Source organism: Lissotriton vulgaris, unplaced genomic scaffold (genome assembly GCF_964263255.1).
Source record: "Lissotriton vulgaris unplaced genomic scaffold, aLisVul1.2 SCAFFOLD_2274, whole genome shotgun sequence".
Lineage (NCBI taxonomy): Eukaryota > Metazoa > Chordata > Amphibia > Caudata > Salamandridae > Lissotriton > Lissotriton vulgaris.
This window is the reverse complement of record NW_028249176.1, coordinates 239,286-254,372: the sequence shown is the minus strand read 5'-3', so window position 1 is coordinate 254,372 and position 15,087 is coordinate 239,286. Positions and strand designations below refer to the sequence as shown.

The 15,087-nt window shown below is 45.3% G+C and overlaps 1 protein-coding gene across 1 annotated transcript in view; it reads right to left on the bottom strand.

Moving 5' to 3' along the window:
• Positions 1-15,087, bottom strand: part of PEPD (peptidase D) — a 270,142-nt gene that overhangs the window by 132,884 nt on the left and 122,171 nt on the right. The window contains exon 7 of the mRNA XM_086950268.1: positions 12,017-12,061. Coding sequence (XP_086806394.1) covers positions 12,017-12,061 — 45 coding nt within the window. The remainder of the gene's footprint in view (positions 1-12,016; positions 12,062-15,087) is intronic.

Genomic DNA, 15,087 nt, shown 5'->3' with positions numbered 1-15,087 from the left:
GTGCTCACAGGGCCTGGCAGGATGCCTCCAGAGTCGGTCGGCAGGGCGGGCCGATTTCACCGCCTGTTGTGGGCCAGGGTGGTATGCCTTGCATTTGAGTCTGGGGCCCCTGCACAGCTGGAGCGCTGGTGGGCAGCCGGCGTTGCGGCGCGGTCTCCTTCCCCCACCTAACCGCGCCGGGGAGTGCACACGTGTTGCGGCCTACCTCGTTGGGCTGGATCCCCGGTCTTGGGTGGATGGGGCCGCCGACCGGAAGTCAGCCCTGGGCGGGCAGGTGCCGCGGCAGTCGACGGTCGGAGGGTCCGGTACTCCGATCCTTCGGAAATTTCCAGTGATGGCTGAGTAGGTCCCCGGGTGCACTCGGTTCGAGTTTGGGCCCGATTGCTCAGGAAATGAAGGAGAAATAGCCCGTGGAAGGGGAGCTTCGCTCGGAGCTCAGCCCGGGCACGTCTTCTTACATCGCGCACTTGGCCACGCCCCCTAACCATCAGTAGCTTTTATAGACTCTAAAACTGAAGCACAGTCTACTGTGGCTTAAACCCAACAGATGGTGAATCACAGACTTACTAACGAGAGCAATCGCCACTTTGTACTCTGAGACCTGAGAAAGAGTTAAGACGGGCTCACATCATTCACATCAGAAAAGGGCTTTACGAAAAAGGGCTAAAACAAGGTTGCGTATTGGTGCCCCTTGATTGAAATTTGCTGACCACCCACAGTACGCCAACAACATGGTTATCCTGGAACAGGCTGCAATTGGCCAGCAAGGGCAGGGACAGCTTAAGGATTTTGGGGGCTCAGGACCAGGCTTACTAAGGGGGCCCCTGTTCGCAACAGCTTTGAATTTATGATTCAGTTTCTGCTATTTTATACCCTCTCTGGCCAGTCACCGACAGTGCACCGGCACACTCGTCCACATTCGAAATGTGTTTACATCTAATATTCAGGGATAGCGATGTGTGTCTTTTCAATATTGTAATACAGACGCAACTCACTAATTTTACAAATAATCTAGATTACACTCTCCCATTTCTTGTGTGAGGTCCTCTTTAGATCTAAAAGAACCTTTTTATGGATGTTGCATGAAACAAACACAACATTTCTTTGCAAAAATGTCCGTAATAGACTCTGACACATCACCCATAATAAAAGTAAATTAAAGGAAAACTGTATTGAAAACCATCAGTTTAAGAAATATTCAAGTCCATCAGGGCAAGGCTCTCTGCAGAACAGAGCTGGCTCTATCATCCCCCCAGCCGCTCCCCACTAAAAGGCAAGGGCCCAGGGCCAGAGTCTACTTTGCCCATGCCTTAACACGTCTCTGAGCAAGGGACCTTTAGAACTTCGAAGCTTTCTGGCTAGCAAAAAATCTCACTGTTAATAAAGGAACAAAAATAAGATCGAAGCATTTAGTAGGAAGACAGTCATAAAAGGTCAGTGGTGTTTGGAAAATATAAAGTTAGGGGCGTTCCTGCATGTAAGCATTTTGGCACCTGGTTCTGAGAACAAGGCAGGGACAAACTTCACAGTGCTACGTTAAAAATCCAAAGCCTCAGCTGTAAACTCGTGCTTCTGAATAGGAAATGGAGGGACCCCTCATTAAGTACCGCACTGTGTTTTATGACAACCAAACTGATGCAGACTTTAAATATTGGGGCAGCATCTATTATGGGAAGATGTCACATGTGGCTGACACTCCACCGTGCCGGTTTACACAATGCTGGTTGGGCTCTCTGACTCCGAATTGCACCTGTAATAACTGACCAGAATACAGGAGGCCACCTTTGCCATTTTGTGTCTAAAGTTATGATTTGGTCAGCCTGGCTCGTTAAAATTCTTAATTTGGCAGGAAATGAGAACATCGAGGCAGCTGATTTCAAATTTTCGAAACTCTGATCAGAATTGTCAATCAGGAATCTGCATATAACAGATCTCTGGAATTCACAGCATCCATATTTGCAACATAAGTCATGAAAAATAAAACAGTTAACAATATGCTCCTTTCGCTAACATTACGCACCAAGACCAAAGAAAAGAAATGCATGCCAATCAATTTCTTCGAATGCTTAAAATCAAGTCCAGAAAAATATAACGCTCCCCATGTCTTTCCAGCAGAAGTGTAAAGTGGCCAGACTACTTTTTATGCATGGGTTAGCCAAGATCTTTTGACTTTACTAAATTTATATGCATAATATACTTATAGGTGCTTTCAACCAGCTCTCTTCATCCATTGGTCAGTTACTGTGGCATTCACATTTTCCTCTGCCCTCTACAGCATACAGCACATGGCAGTGGGTCAGCCCAATTCAGCTGGTGGTTAACTTATTAATGAATGGCGCTTTCGGCTCTTTTGCAAGAATCACGTCCGCTCACAAAGTAGTTCTATTTATGGTAGAGGCTAGAATGATGGCAAAAAGGTTTCAAAAAGCTCACACGGTCAGTCATTTTTTTGGGGAGGGTGGGGACCAATGAGGGCTCGGAAGGTCTCCAACAATATTGTTATGTAAAAAACAAATAGATTTAAAAAAACGACAAGACAAACACTAACAAAGGCAAAAGGCTGACAGACACAAAACACATTGGTTTTGCCAATGCTTGTTCGTGTGTTGAACCTCTTGGACTTTATGCCTACAAAGTATTCAAAGGAGATTACTGTAAGCAATATTTCACCACTTGGGTATTAAGAGGTATGCAGACTATCAAAGCATGCTTGAGTAGTGCAGACACACAGGTGCTTAGCAGTTTTATATAACCGCAGCAGGGAATAATAATGCTATTGCTGCCTTCTGGAAAGTCATTAATTCTTCCCAATAGGTCAGTCGTGCCCTTGCAGTCCAGATCTGTGTATTTAGATCATTGATCAATTATGTTCTTAGAAGTCTATTGACACATGCCTGTGTCTCTTTGCTTGCACATCTTCTATGCACTTGCACAGAGATATGTGTCACTGACTACCCTTGCCTTCTGCCTCACATGAACTCTCAACCCCGACATCTCAATTTTCAGGAGGTTATGTGCATTCATCTAATCCTTCTGTCTGCAGCACACAGATGCAGATACTATCTTCATAATGGTCCATTAAGGATGCCATGTACATAGAAAACATCCTGGACCACCCTCTTTTAATATTTTTTTTTAATTTTATTTTCTATTACTTTAATTTTCTTCTCCTTTCTGGGTGAAGCTTTGGGCAATGGTGGAACTGTCCACACATTGGGAATCTCTAGAGGAATTAATCTCATCTGACAAAGTAGTTCGCCCCCCGTGGTCAAAGAAAGTAAAGAAACTATGCGGAAGGATCAAAATGGAAGAGCTTTGGGTTTCCCCTGTTGTAATAACAAAAGGAACTACCCTGAAAGTAAAAAAAGAACTACCGGGAGACTACGGTGATGCACATTTGAAATGAACACACAGAAAGGATCAGAGACCAGGTCCCGGAACTCAAACCCAGACTGGCGCATTGCCAGAGATGCCACATGCCATAATCTTGGCATCACGGAAACAAGCCAAGGATGCTCAAGTGGAGGAGAAGTAGTCAATTCTTGAGGATGTGTGGCGATACCCCACGTTGTAGGTAAAACACTTCTCCCCAGGGTTAAGAGCCTGTCAAATGTCTCTCAGACCCATTGAATCCAGAATATATGATAATCCCTGCATTGAGGGAGCCCCACCCCTTGGTGGTCACGGTCCATTGTAGTATAAAGGATATGGTTGAGGTCACCGCCCAGCACAAGATCCCCGTCCAGTAGCTGAACCAGGACCTCTCCCAATTCCTTTATGGTCTGCGCCTTCAATGTAGGAGGAACATACACTTCACTTACATTTAGAGTCAATACATTCCATGCAACAGTCTGGGCCATATACCTCCACTGGCCATCAACCCAGGTACGCTGCGGGGTGAACAGGGGAGATTTTTTCAGCAATGTCCCAACTCCTTTTGAATCGGAGGTGAAGCCTGCGGGACCAACATCCTATATCCCTGTCTATTTAACATTCTAATTTCTGAACCCTTCATGTGAGTTTCTTGGAGCAGTCCAATTTCTGTACAATGAAGGCCCTGGCGCTGCATAACAACCCCTCTCTTAATTTTGCCCCACAGGCCATTAATGTTCCAAGACATAAAAGTTTATGTATCACACTGCACCATTAGAGAGGCACAGCTTGCTGAAGCACTGAAAAGGAAGTCCACAAAGAACCCAGGCTTCCAGACCCCTCATTGTCCCGTAAGGAGTCCAGAATTGCAAAACATAGTCGTACTAATGACATGGCAACTCTAGCTTCCCCACCCAACTACGTCCCCACCCCCCTTCCCTGCGTCCCTGCTAGAAGGCTTCAAATTACCCCCCAACCACAATTCTCAGGGTGCCTGTCGCCCAAAAAGAAGCAAAGTCCTCATGCTAACACAAGCTCATTCGCTTGCCAATCGGAGCTCCACTACAATAATCCCCATTGGTAGTTATATCTACAGTGACTGTAGCACCCTACCCCCTACCGCAGTGAACAGCAAACCTTGAGAACATACAGAGGGTAGCCAAAAGTCTGCACCACAGCCAGGCCGAATGTCCTATTAAGCATCTGGAGGATATGCTCAGGGGGTGCCCTGAAGTATCATGTGCCCCCATCAGAGAAGAGGACGGGAGAGCCCTCCTCAGTCCTGTTCCACTCCACAAACACATCAGTATTCTCTACTCAGACCTCAGCCCTTCTCCATCCACATCAGAAAGGCTCAACACTGCAAACCTACTACCCTCTCATCGAGAACTCCTCGGGGTCCCACTCTTCGAGCACGTCCTCGCACATCCAGTCCCAAACTCACTGGTCCTCGTTCCCTCCTTGTGTTTTTCAGCTCGTAACCTCACCACCGATTGCCAGCCCTCGAGCTAGTCCCACCCCTTCTCTGACATTCCAAAAATCAAAGACTTTCCTTCATGGAGCACCCCGGCGTGAGCTGGGAACTCTCACTTAACTTCTTCATCTCCCTGAAACTCCTTCTCTGTTGCTGAACCTTAAGAATAAGGTCAGGGTATATCTGAATCGTTATTTTTTAAAACTGGAGTTTCTCTCTAGTGCGGGCGGTCCGGTAAATCGCATCCTTGTAATAAACAATGCACCCAATGATCCTTCTCTGAGGTACCCCAGGCCTCGGCGGAGGGACAGGCAGCCTATGAGCCTGCTCCACTGAGAAAACGTTATAGTCTATTAAGCTTCAGCGTATTGAGTATGAAGTCCTATATGAACAGTGCCTGTTCAGGGACACCCACTACACGGACGTTGTTGGTCACGAGTGGAACCTCTCTCTCTCTCTCTCTCTCTCTCTCTCTCTCTCCAATCTCGCTTGAACGGATGCACTCTACTTCTGCAGTTGGTCAACCTTGGCTTTGAGGGATTTCGACTACTCTTGAAGCTGGGCCAAAGTTGCGTAATTTGCTCATTAACCTTTTTCAATCAGCCACCAGTAGAGTACTCTCAGTAGCAACAGTGTCTATTTTGGACTCTAGGGGTTCTAGCATCAGCCAGGTCCTATGGATAGCTGCCATAAGGTCTGAGAGAGGGCTCTGCTGCACCCCTCAGGTCTCTGTCACTCTGTGCATCTCCAGCTGTGGAGGAGCCCTCCCGCTGGCCACGACGAGGGGCAGCGTAGTTTTCCATCTTGGTCTGCTGCTGTGGTCTACGGCCTCCCTTACAAATGGCCGCTCTTCGCACAAGCCTCTCGCCGGGCGGCCTCTCTATGCCGGTACACTTCTTGCCCCCCGCACTCTTGGGGCAAGGGGGTTCTAAGGGTTAGTTTTCGCCGCCTACCTAGTCGACAAGGAGGCCTATAGCCAGAATCCCTTGTGTTCCCAGTGGCCTATCGCTGCCCCCCACCCAAAGACCGCCCCTGCAGAGTCGCAGGCGAGGTTGTTTGTTCGTCTCCTACCTCAGTGCGCTGTTATGTAGGTTTAGTGCGACAGGACACATAAGGTGGAGCTCAACATCTCCCCAGCTCCTTCCACTGAATGACTAGTCTTTAAGGACTCCTCACAGACCTTAGTTCAGTCCACAGATGTGCCGTATTGGGATGTGGGTCCCCTTCCAGCCCGCAGAAAGGTGCACATCTTCGCTGCCATAATCACTTTGCCAGTGACGAGAAGAGGTCTGTGGGCCCATGAACACAAATATTGAGCACCTAGTTCATTTTATATTTTTGGTTAATCCGAAAAATTGTTAACACACATGGTATTTGGATTTTTACACTCGATTAATATGGCATTTATACTTCCTTTGCAATGGCACAAAAGATGCTGCAACTAGGATTTTTCTTGTGTTTGGAAAAAGGGAAACTGCGAGTACCAACAACGTGCGCTCATAAAAGCATGGTTGGAGCTTTGCTTAGCCAGTGTGCTACCAGAATCCGTACATGAAGGATAATGTTCAATATTCGGGTGGGGCATGAAAATACAGAAACATTTGTCATTCGTTGTTGCTCTTGGGTTTTAATCTGTTTCCAATGCAAATCTGAAGTATTAGTGCATTTGTAGCAAAACATATCATTTTCAGAGAATAACACAACAGACTTATTTTTCAAAAGCATATAGCGCTGCTGCCTTTTCATGGGCGATCATTGCTAACATACCACTGGTTAACTGAGTGAAAGATTTGCCCAAACACACTCCATATGGCAGCCATTTGGAACTGTTCCTCTCAGGTTTAGTATGGTTACTCACACCTGAGGTACTGTTTTTAACTAAGGTAGTGCATGAATGTAAAACTATTATATTTATGGTTGCCTGCATCACCTTTGAAAAACAATTTAATTTGCTCACAGAGATATACAGGCTGGGTAATTAAAAAGACAGGTCTTCAGGTTCTTGCGAAATTCAAGAAGAGAGGAAGAGGCTTTGATGTGGAGTGGGGGCAAGGTCACAAGTCAGTGCTTTACAAAACTCCTAAAATACAATTCTAAGATACCTTTCTTTATCTGGAGTGGCGAAACACAGAACGTTATGATGACACAAATTGTTTCAGTGGGTTTCCAAATGTAAATGTAAATATAAAGAACAAATGTGTTTTAGAGGTCCCATGCTATTAAGGGTAAGGAGGGTTGTACTAATAAGGCAAGTCACACCTCATTCAAATCTCTGGGATGTTTATATTACAAAACAATCCCCTATCTAACATCGAAAACTGGATACACACAACTTGAGAATGACCGAAAAACATGTTCCTGATTTGCACTTAACATGACTGCAGTTTTAGCCTATCTCCACCCATGTGCTACATATTTACCCACACATATGGGTGAACTCCACACTAGGTCCCCCTTTGTGCATGTTGCCACTCTACAGGGCATTCAAGAACAAGTGCACAGCTCTGTCTTGCCTCTGAGTTCCACCTCTTGCATAGAATCCTCCACTCAACAGACAACAACTAAACTTAGCCCAACCAGCAAGCTCCAGCAGTGGGGATCTTGGCTTTTGCACTCGTCTGGGGTTGTCAACAGGCCAGTGCATATCCACCTTGAGGTAATTTTGAAAGCAGTAGCGCCGGACATACCATTTTTACGTATGGAGAAGCTCTTTGCGGATCCAGTCCCCCTTCCTGCCACGATATTTGAACCTGCCGACCGGAGAACGGGGATCCTAGACTCCATTAATTCAACACGCCATGCCTGGCATAACTTGTTGCAATTGCAGGCGGGAGCTCTGCTGTATTCACCGGTCATGCCGATCGAATGGACCCGCTGGCTACCCCCATGTAGAGATGGCAGGGTTACACGGGCAATGCACACATTACACAAACACAACGGGTGACCTGTTCCAGGATGAGGTGGTTAAGACTTGGGACGAAGCTGCGTGTATGGTGGAAGAGAGCACCTTATTGCAACGCTTTCAGTTTTATAGATTGTGTAGAGCTCTGCATGACATGTTAGGGAACGACCTGAACGAACCCCCAGAGGTGTTGGTATGGTCGTATGTTATAAAAACGAAATCGCCCGCAAGGTAGTCTCCAACATATATAAGGTGCCACAGAGCGAACAAATACACTAAAGCTAGGTTGGCATGGCAACAAAATTTACAAATTACAATAGATGACTCAATGTGGACCTACTGCTGCACTAATACGAAGTGCATATCATTATATGGCAGACACAGACTCATACTCTTCAAATTCATAAATAGAGTGTATTACACTCCAGAGAGATTACACAGGTACGGTTTGAGGGAGGATTCAGCCTGAGATATGTGCCAGGCCCCTAAAGCAAATTTTATGCACCTGACGTGGCAGTGTTCAGGAGTATTAAAATATTGGGAGGCTTTCTTCTTGGAATTGGGGAACATTGTAGATATGGAGCTTACTCCCGGCCCTGCAATAGCTCTCCTGGGATTCCGAAGACAATACGTAGGCTAGTATACATGGGTTTACTCATGGCACAGTGCAGGGTGGCAATGTGTTGGATGAGAGGCCCTATCCCCACCGTGTCACAGCGGTCACAAGACATGCTTTATTGCTGTACACAATCGGAACATTTCAGTTTGAAGTAGGCCTAAGTATTGCTGGGGGCTCTACACAGCATTCTGCTTAACAGGAATGTGGAGTCAGGTGACAAGTCTATGGCGGACCCAGAGGTAAATATCAGAGCCTCAGCCCTATAATTAGCGATACTTGACATGACCGCAGAGGAGCTCTACCCATGGTGTGCTTGGAGGGCGCCTACAGTAACTGGTGGTATTGCGGGCTTGGGAGAGTGAGCAATCGAGATCAGAGTCAATTGTGATGAAGCACACTGCACATGTTATTAACATGCTTTTGTTATAAATGTTCAGTTATGTTATAAGCTGGATAAATTCTCGCCCGTAGTACACTAAGAAGTTGTTTATATTTCATGTAGTGGGTATGACAATGATGTGATGCTTACATGGACTTTGGCATGATTCGGCTAAGAGACGCTGCCTGCCCTTTGGGATGTTGGCCTTACAGCTGTGTAAAGTCCTCTTTAATACAAGCCGCTGGCCCCTGGGTTTTAGGCTTAAGGCTGTGTACAACTGCAGAATTTTCTTTCCATAAACAATCTAAACCTTAAAAAAACAAAAATTTGAAAGCACCCGCTCCTCTTCCAGTCTGTGTGGTGCAACGCCTCCAAAGAAATAAAGCTGCTGACAAACATTTGTAAAATTGCTCTGGCTGGTAAATCTCAATTGAATTTAGCCCACATGACAATGGCAGTTCTGCCTTGTTAACTAGTTATGGGTGCATCTCTGTTTGGTAGCACCAAAGTGAAATTGATATGGCAAAGTTAAAAGTGACGCTTCGCCAAGCCTTGGCAAATTCTTATGCTAGAATATTGCCAAAACTGTGAAGTGCCTCCACTGTGGTATTGTACTCGAGCAGTCAGGGGTGTAACAAAACCTGGAGCATGGCTCCTCAGTGAAGTGTGTCAAGGAGACCTCACACACCCAGCCAAAGCTTTCAGTCCAAAATGATAGGTGGGTGAGGGAGCTCACCCTCCTCTAGATTCTGGAGTTATAGGATCACCCAGTTCTGCAGGGCATGCATAGTTCTGTGTTATGCCTCTGCAAAGCCGCTATATTAACCAAATCATCCTTGTCAGAGGGAAAGATGCTCACTCCTTCACCTTGATCTTAAGTCAGAGAAAAGTCTGCTCTTCCAATTGGATTGGACTCTGTAGAAGGTTCTTAGCATGTGAATCTATTCCTTTTGCAATAACAGCCTGTGCTGGCGACACCAATATTCAACAGAGAAGCAATCACTTTAGTGATCCAGACCAACGTACTATTCTTATGAATCCACTGATGGATTCTAAAATTCAGCAGCCAGTGGTCCAGACCCCCAAGTAAATGGGGCGAAATTCCAAGTAAATTCCAAGGCAATCCACTGCTTTGAGGCAATAAGGAATTGGTTATTGATTTGTTGTACAAAGGAGCACCTGAAGGGACTGATAAAGGAGGGCTGGATACTGAATGGCAATAGTCTACCTATGCTACAGTAAAGTGTTAAAAAAAATAACACAAAATATTGTCACATTTCTATTAAATGACACAAACATTTGGGGGAAAAAAGAATAAATACCACTTAAAATATACTTTGTCAATTAATATGTAGTTCCAATAGATGTGTGAATCTCTTAACACAATGCTATATTGAACTAATTGTGATCCCATTGAATATTACGATAAAGTACACACATACCTTGTTGAGGAAAGTTATTAACATTACGTTCATTTTTTAAATAATTTTTTCGGTCTGGAAACCGGTTTGAGCATTATCCTCAACGAGTTGTCCTGTTACGCCAGACACTTTAGGAAATGTGCAGCATGTAATGGTCCATCTGCTGTCACTACTTATTTCAGTGCCACACTTACATTTAACAAATGCCTGCATACAGTAGTGTAGTGAACAGACTCAACTAGAAAAAATCTATAAGTAAAACTTAAATCAAGGAGTCCAAAACTGTATAGTCCAAGGGCCATATTAGGAGTCCAAGGGTCATATTACGAGTACAGAGGTCCACAGGACTGCTGTACTATTGGTGACGGTCCGACCACCGCCACACTGGTGATCTGCCCAAAGGACTAGGAGTGTGCTGGTCGGATCACCACGAGACCGCCAGCATCAAGGATCCCGCTGCTCTAGTAGTCTGGAAATGGGCAGGAACATGCTGGCAGTGCTGCTGCGGCATAGCATATTCCGACATTCATTTCCAACACCCTTTTCATGGCAGTGAGCCCACAATAAAAAGGGTGGTGGACATGGAGGTAAGGGCACCCAAACAGGGCCCTCTGCCACTTCTGGGCCTGGGGGTGCATGCAGGGGTCATATGTTGCGACCCCCTGGAATTGCACCCCGTTCCTGCAGGGTATGACATGCACGACATGGTGCATGGCTCACTGCACAGGAACGTGCTGCAGTCTCTGTCTTGCAAACAAAACAGGTGATGGACCGAATGTGGATCAATGTCACACATTCAACCCAGTCCAAAGATCTGGGCCCAAATCCATCGTTTTTTTGCACTCCACACCACCCTGGGTTAGACAATGACGATATGCAAATCAGCTCTGACCCTGTGCCCCATGGGAACAGTCCAGTCCGAACTACAAAAGCCATGTCCTTCCCAGAACGGAATCAAGCATCCGAGGACCGGACCGGTTTCGAGGTAACACCGCTCATCAGCCCGGCTAGCTTGACTCCAGTGGTGTGGAGTGCCTGGGACCCACGTCTGAGCATCCCCAGCGCACTTATGGCGAATTTGCAAGCAAAACCGGTGATGGACCGAATGTGGATCAATGTCACACATTCAACCCAGTCCAAAGATCTGGGCCCAAATCCATCGTTTTTTTGCACTCCGGTCCTCGGATGCTTGATTCCGTTCTGGGAAGGACATGGCTTTTGTAGTTCGGACTGGACTGTTCCCATGGGGCACAGGGTCAGAGCTGATTTGCATATCGCCATTGTCTAACCCAGGGTGGTGTGGAGTGCAAAAAAACGATGGATTTGGGCCCAGATCTTTGGACTGGGGTGAATGTGTGACATTGATCCACATTCTGCCCATCATCTGTTTTGTTTGCAGTCTCTGTCTTGGCAGAGGTCTGCTGTTAAGGCATTTCTATGAGCCTAACAGACCACCGCCGTGAGACCTCCCGCCCACCATGGATTACACTCATAATCCAGAGGGCGGGCACACTACACAATTGGCGGAACTCCTGTCGGCACAGCGGTGGCGGGCTGACAGAAGGACCGCCAAACTCATAATAAAGCCCTAAATGAGAGACTGCCCAAGAATAAAGCATAAATAATCAGACACTGATAGTGAAATAGCCAAAACATCAGCATGTCAACCCATGGAAAAACATCAGCTAAAACCAAATAAGAGAATGATGTTTAGTACTAACTCTAAAATGCGGAGAAAAGGAGTCCATTAAGGGCCCACTGAGATTAGTGAAACCACTTAGCCCGTACACATGTTAATGAATTAGCAAGGCAAAATTTAATGGTGTAAAAGAAAAGCATGTATACTTACCACTCCACTATTTCTGGATGAAGAATTGTGTTGTTCACTTGAAATCTAAGGATAAAGACAAAAATTGATGAACGTGCAAATTACAAATAGTTAAAATGTCAAAACATAAAGACTTCTTGCTTCTATGAAAGTTTAACAATCTATAATGAAATTGGTCCCACCAAGTAACACAAGTGGAGTCTTGCTCGAGGGTTCACTTTCATCTACATAGCAAGGAATGATAAATAAGGATGGACGGACCATTCCGCCAGTCTAGCACTTTGCTGATGTACTGCAGGGTAAGGTGCTTTCTTCAAGCGGGATGGGCTGCCATCACTCAACAATGCCCACATGCCCTATTCTAGTCGTGGCCTTCTGCGGCGTTGGGAGGATTTGACATTTTTTCCGAGCACAGCTTTGATTTCCAGTCCAGCTCTGATGAAAAGCTATTCATGACTGTAGTGGTTAGTATGTGGTTAGCTACTGACTGTGCTAATATGCAAATATTTTCAACAAAGACTATTAACCTCTAACTAATTCACTAAAATTTTAACTCAAAGGTTTTTGATTATGTCCCACTACGAACTATTCTAAGAGCAATACAATGTGAAAGTAAATGATGGTTACTGGGAATGAACAAGGCGTGGTAGACGGAGGGTAGATCAAAAGATAACCGCTGTCTAGAAAATAAATAATTGTTTCAAGGCTCTGAGAGGGAGTCAGGATAGATGGGTACATCAAAAGCAGCTACGTTCAGTGTGCATGTGCTCTTCAGCATATTGTGCTGCTTTCTATGAAGAAGTCTCAGGGCTCCCTGCCACAGTGAAGTGACATACTCGAGGCAATCCTGTGGCATCTATCTATGGCGCCATCAACACTCTGGGTCGTGGCTTGAGCTTTCACAGATGTGCAGTAAAGGCGTGGTGTGAAGAAGACTTTGTGTCACGAAGAGGGTATTTAACATAGGCAGTGTTGATGAGTGAAAATGCATTCAGAAAATCCATGTACCTGACTGAGTTAGCAGGCAATCTTGTGACGCTTGTTTTTGCCATTTTTAATAGACAACTATCTGCCAAGGTGCTGTGTTTTCTGTACCAGACAGAGGCATGTGAATCATGGGAGACATACACGGATCAAGCCCGGGAGGAGGATTGATGGGTATCAGCGAGAGAAAGTATCAAGGGTAGCGAATAAATGAATAACATGAAAATCACTGGTGCAGGCAGGGAACATGATGCTGTGTTTTTGTATATAAAAACGAGAGGTGTGGATGCCTTGGTGAAGCTCACTGATGGAAGTGTGCAGATTTGCCATTACGCCCACAGCCGCTGGCCCTGCTGCACCGTTCCTAGAGAGGGAGAGATAGGGTAAGGTTGGAGTGGGCTGCCTGGTGCTACTAAGTTGAGTACCAGGGGTTGAAAGGCCAGATTCTCCTGTGGTATCCCGATTTATAGAATTACCGTTGTGGTTTAGATTTACTGCATTGTGAGCAATTTCAATCTCCTTCTTTTGTGCGCTATTATTGTCCTAGCATTGTATTAGAAATATACATGAAACCATTCTGCGACTGCATAACCATCAATGCCAAGATGTGTTTGTGCTAGTGTTTTATTAAAGTCAGATTGTATCCCCTCCCTCTTTTTTCCCTCCTTCTCCACTGCTATGAGTACTCTGTCCCGTACTGTACATTTGCAACATGAATTTGTTCTCAATAAAGAATTACAACACAAAAATAGTCATATTGTATCCGCTACCAGTATGTTGCTCCTTACTGTGTGTTTTTATTGATTGGTACCCAAATTGACATGGCCAGGGTTGGTTGGCAGCAGCCAGTTCAACACAACAGGTATCAAAAATTGAATACTGAAAATTGGACAAGCAGAGTCCTATCCCCATACCGTTCCCCATCATGACAGCCTCCAGGTATCACCTACACTGTTGCGGAGAGCTCATATAAGATAGGCCGAGAGTGCTGTGACATTGCCAACTTCTATGGGCTTGGCATCATTTTTTCCCCCATCAGAAGGGCAAGTCAGGCAGGTCTGGGGAAGAGGGAATTAGTCAACATTGATCAGAAGATACATACTGGGTCACAGAGGCTCGGGGAGAGAGATACACAGTACCTCGTAGTGGCACACAATTTTACTTTCTATGCTCTCTAAATACATTTCATAATAATTGTAGCGGAATCATTCACCTGCATATTCCCCTCTCATGGACAAAGTGGAATTGCTCAATCCTTAGGAGGAAGCATGCTGCTCAGAAATCAATAAAACATAGCTACGGGAGGCGGAGGCATGTTCAATGACCTTCGCTCCTAGTCTATAGGCGATTCACTTGCCTATTCCATCTTATTGGGCCCAAGTAGCAAGAGAGCGAAGTAAAACTTACAAGCATTCTGATCAATAAAATGGTCTCTCCAGCACTGCACTTCAAGATAACATAATGTAGTGTCCTGGCTGTGTCTTTGGTGGTCTACCATTTCATTTGTCAATGTCCATTTTAATCTTTTAGAGATTTTCAGCTGATTTTCACACTACACTAAATCATGATGTGAATGATGCATCTTCTACTTGCATAATAGATGTTTAACCAATCATCCCTCGACCTTAAGAGGCATATAAACATTGGTGTCCACTTGGGATGGATGTACGTTTCAGTCTTCTGTTCCTAATTCTATTTTCTTTCTACACACCATCGATCTCTGGAACCGATGTGAAGCCCATGTTCCTGATGGCAGTAGGAATGCTGCCCGACTGCTCTTTGGTCTCAGGTTTTAACGATTCTTTGGCATTTTCCATGAGTCTAACTATGTTTCATGAGATGCTATCAGACTGAAATAGTCTAATTCTTTCCTATAGTGACTCACTAATCAAAAAGAACCAACCAATTTTGCTTTTTCACTCACTGCTATCAGAACCTTACAGCCCAATGAGGTTCATAAGGATCTTGTGATTTATCATTTAAGACTAGAAGCAGCATAGTTTCCAAAACACATCGGTGTTGTGCTTAACTAGCCTTTAGCAATGCTAACATCAACAAAAGAGATCAGCTGAACTCAATCGCATAGCTAACAAATCAGTACAGGAGCT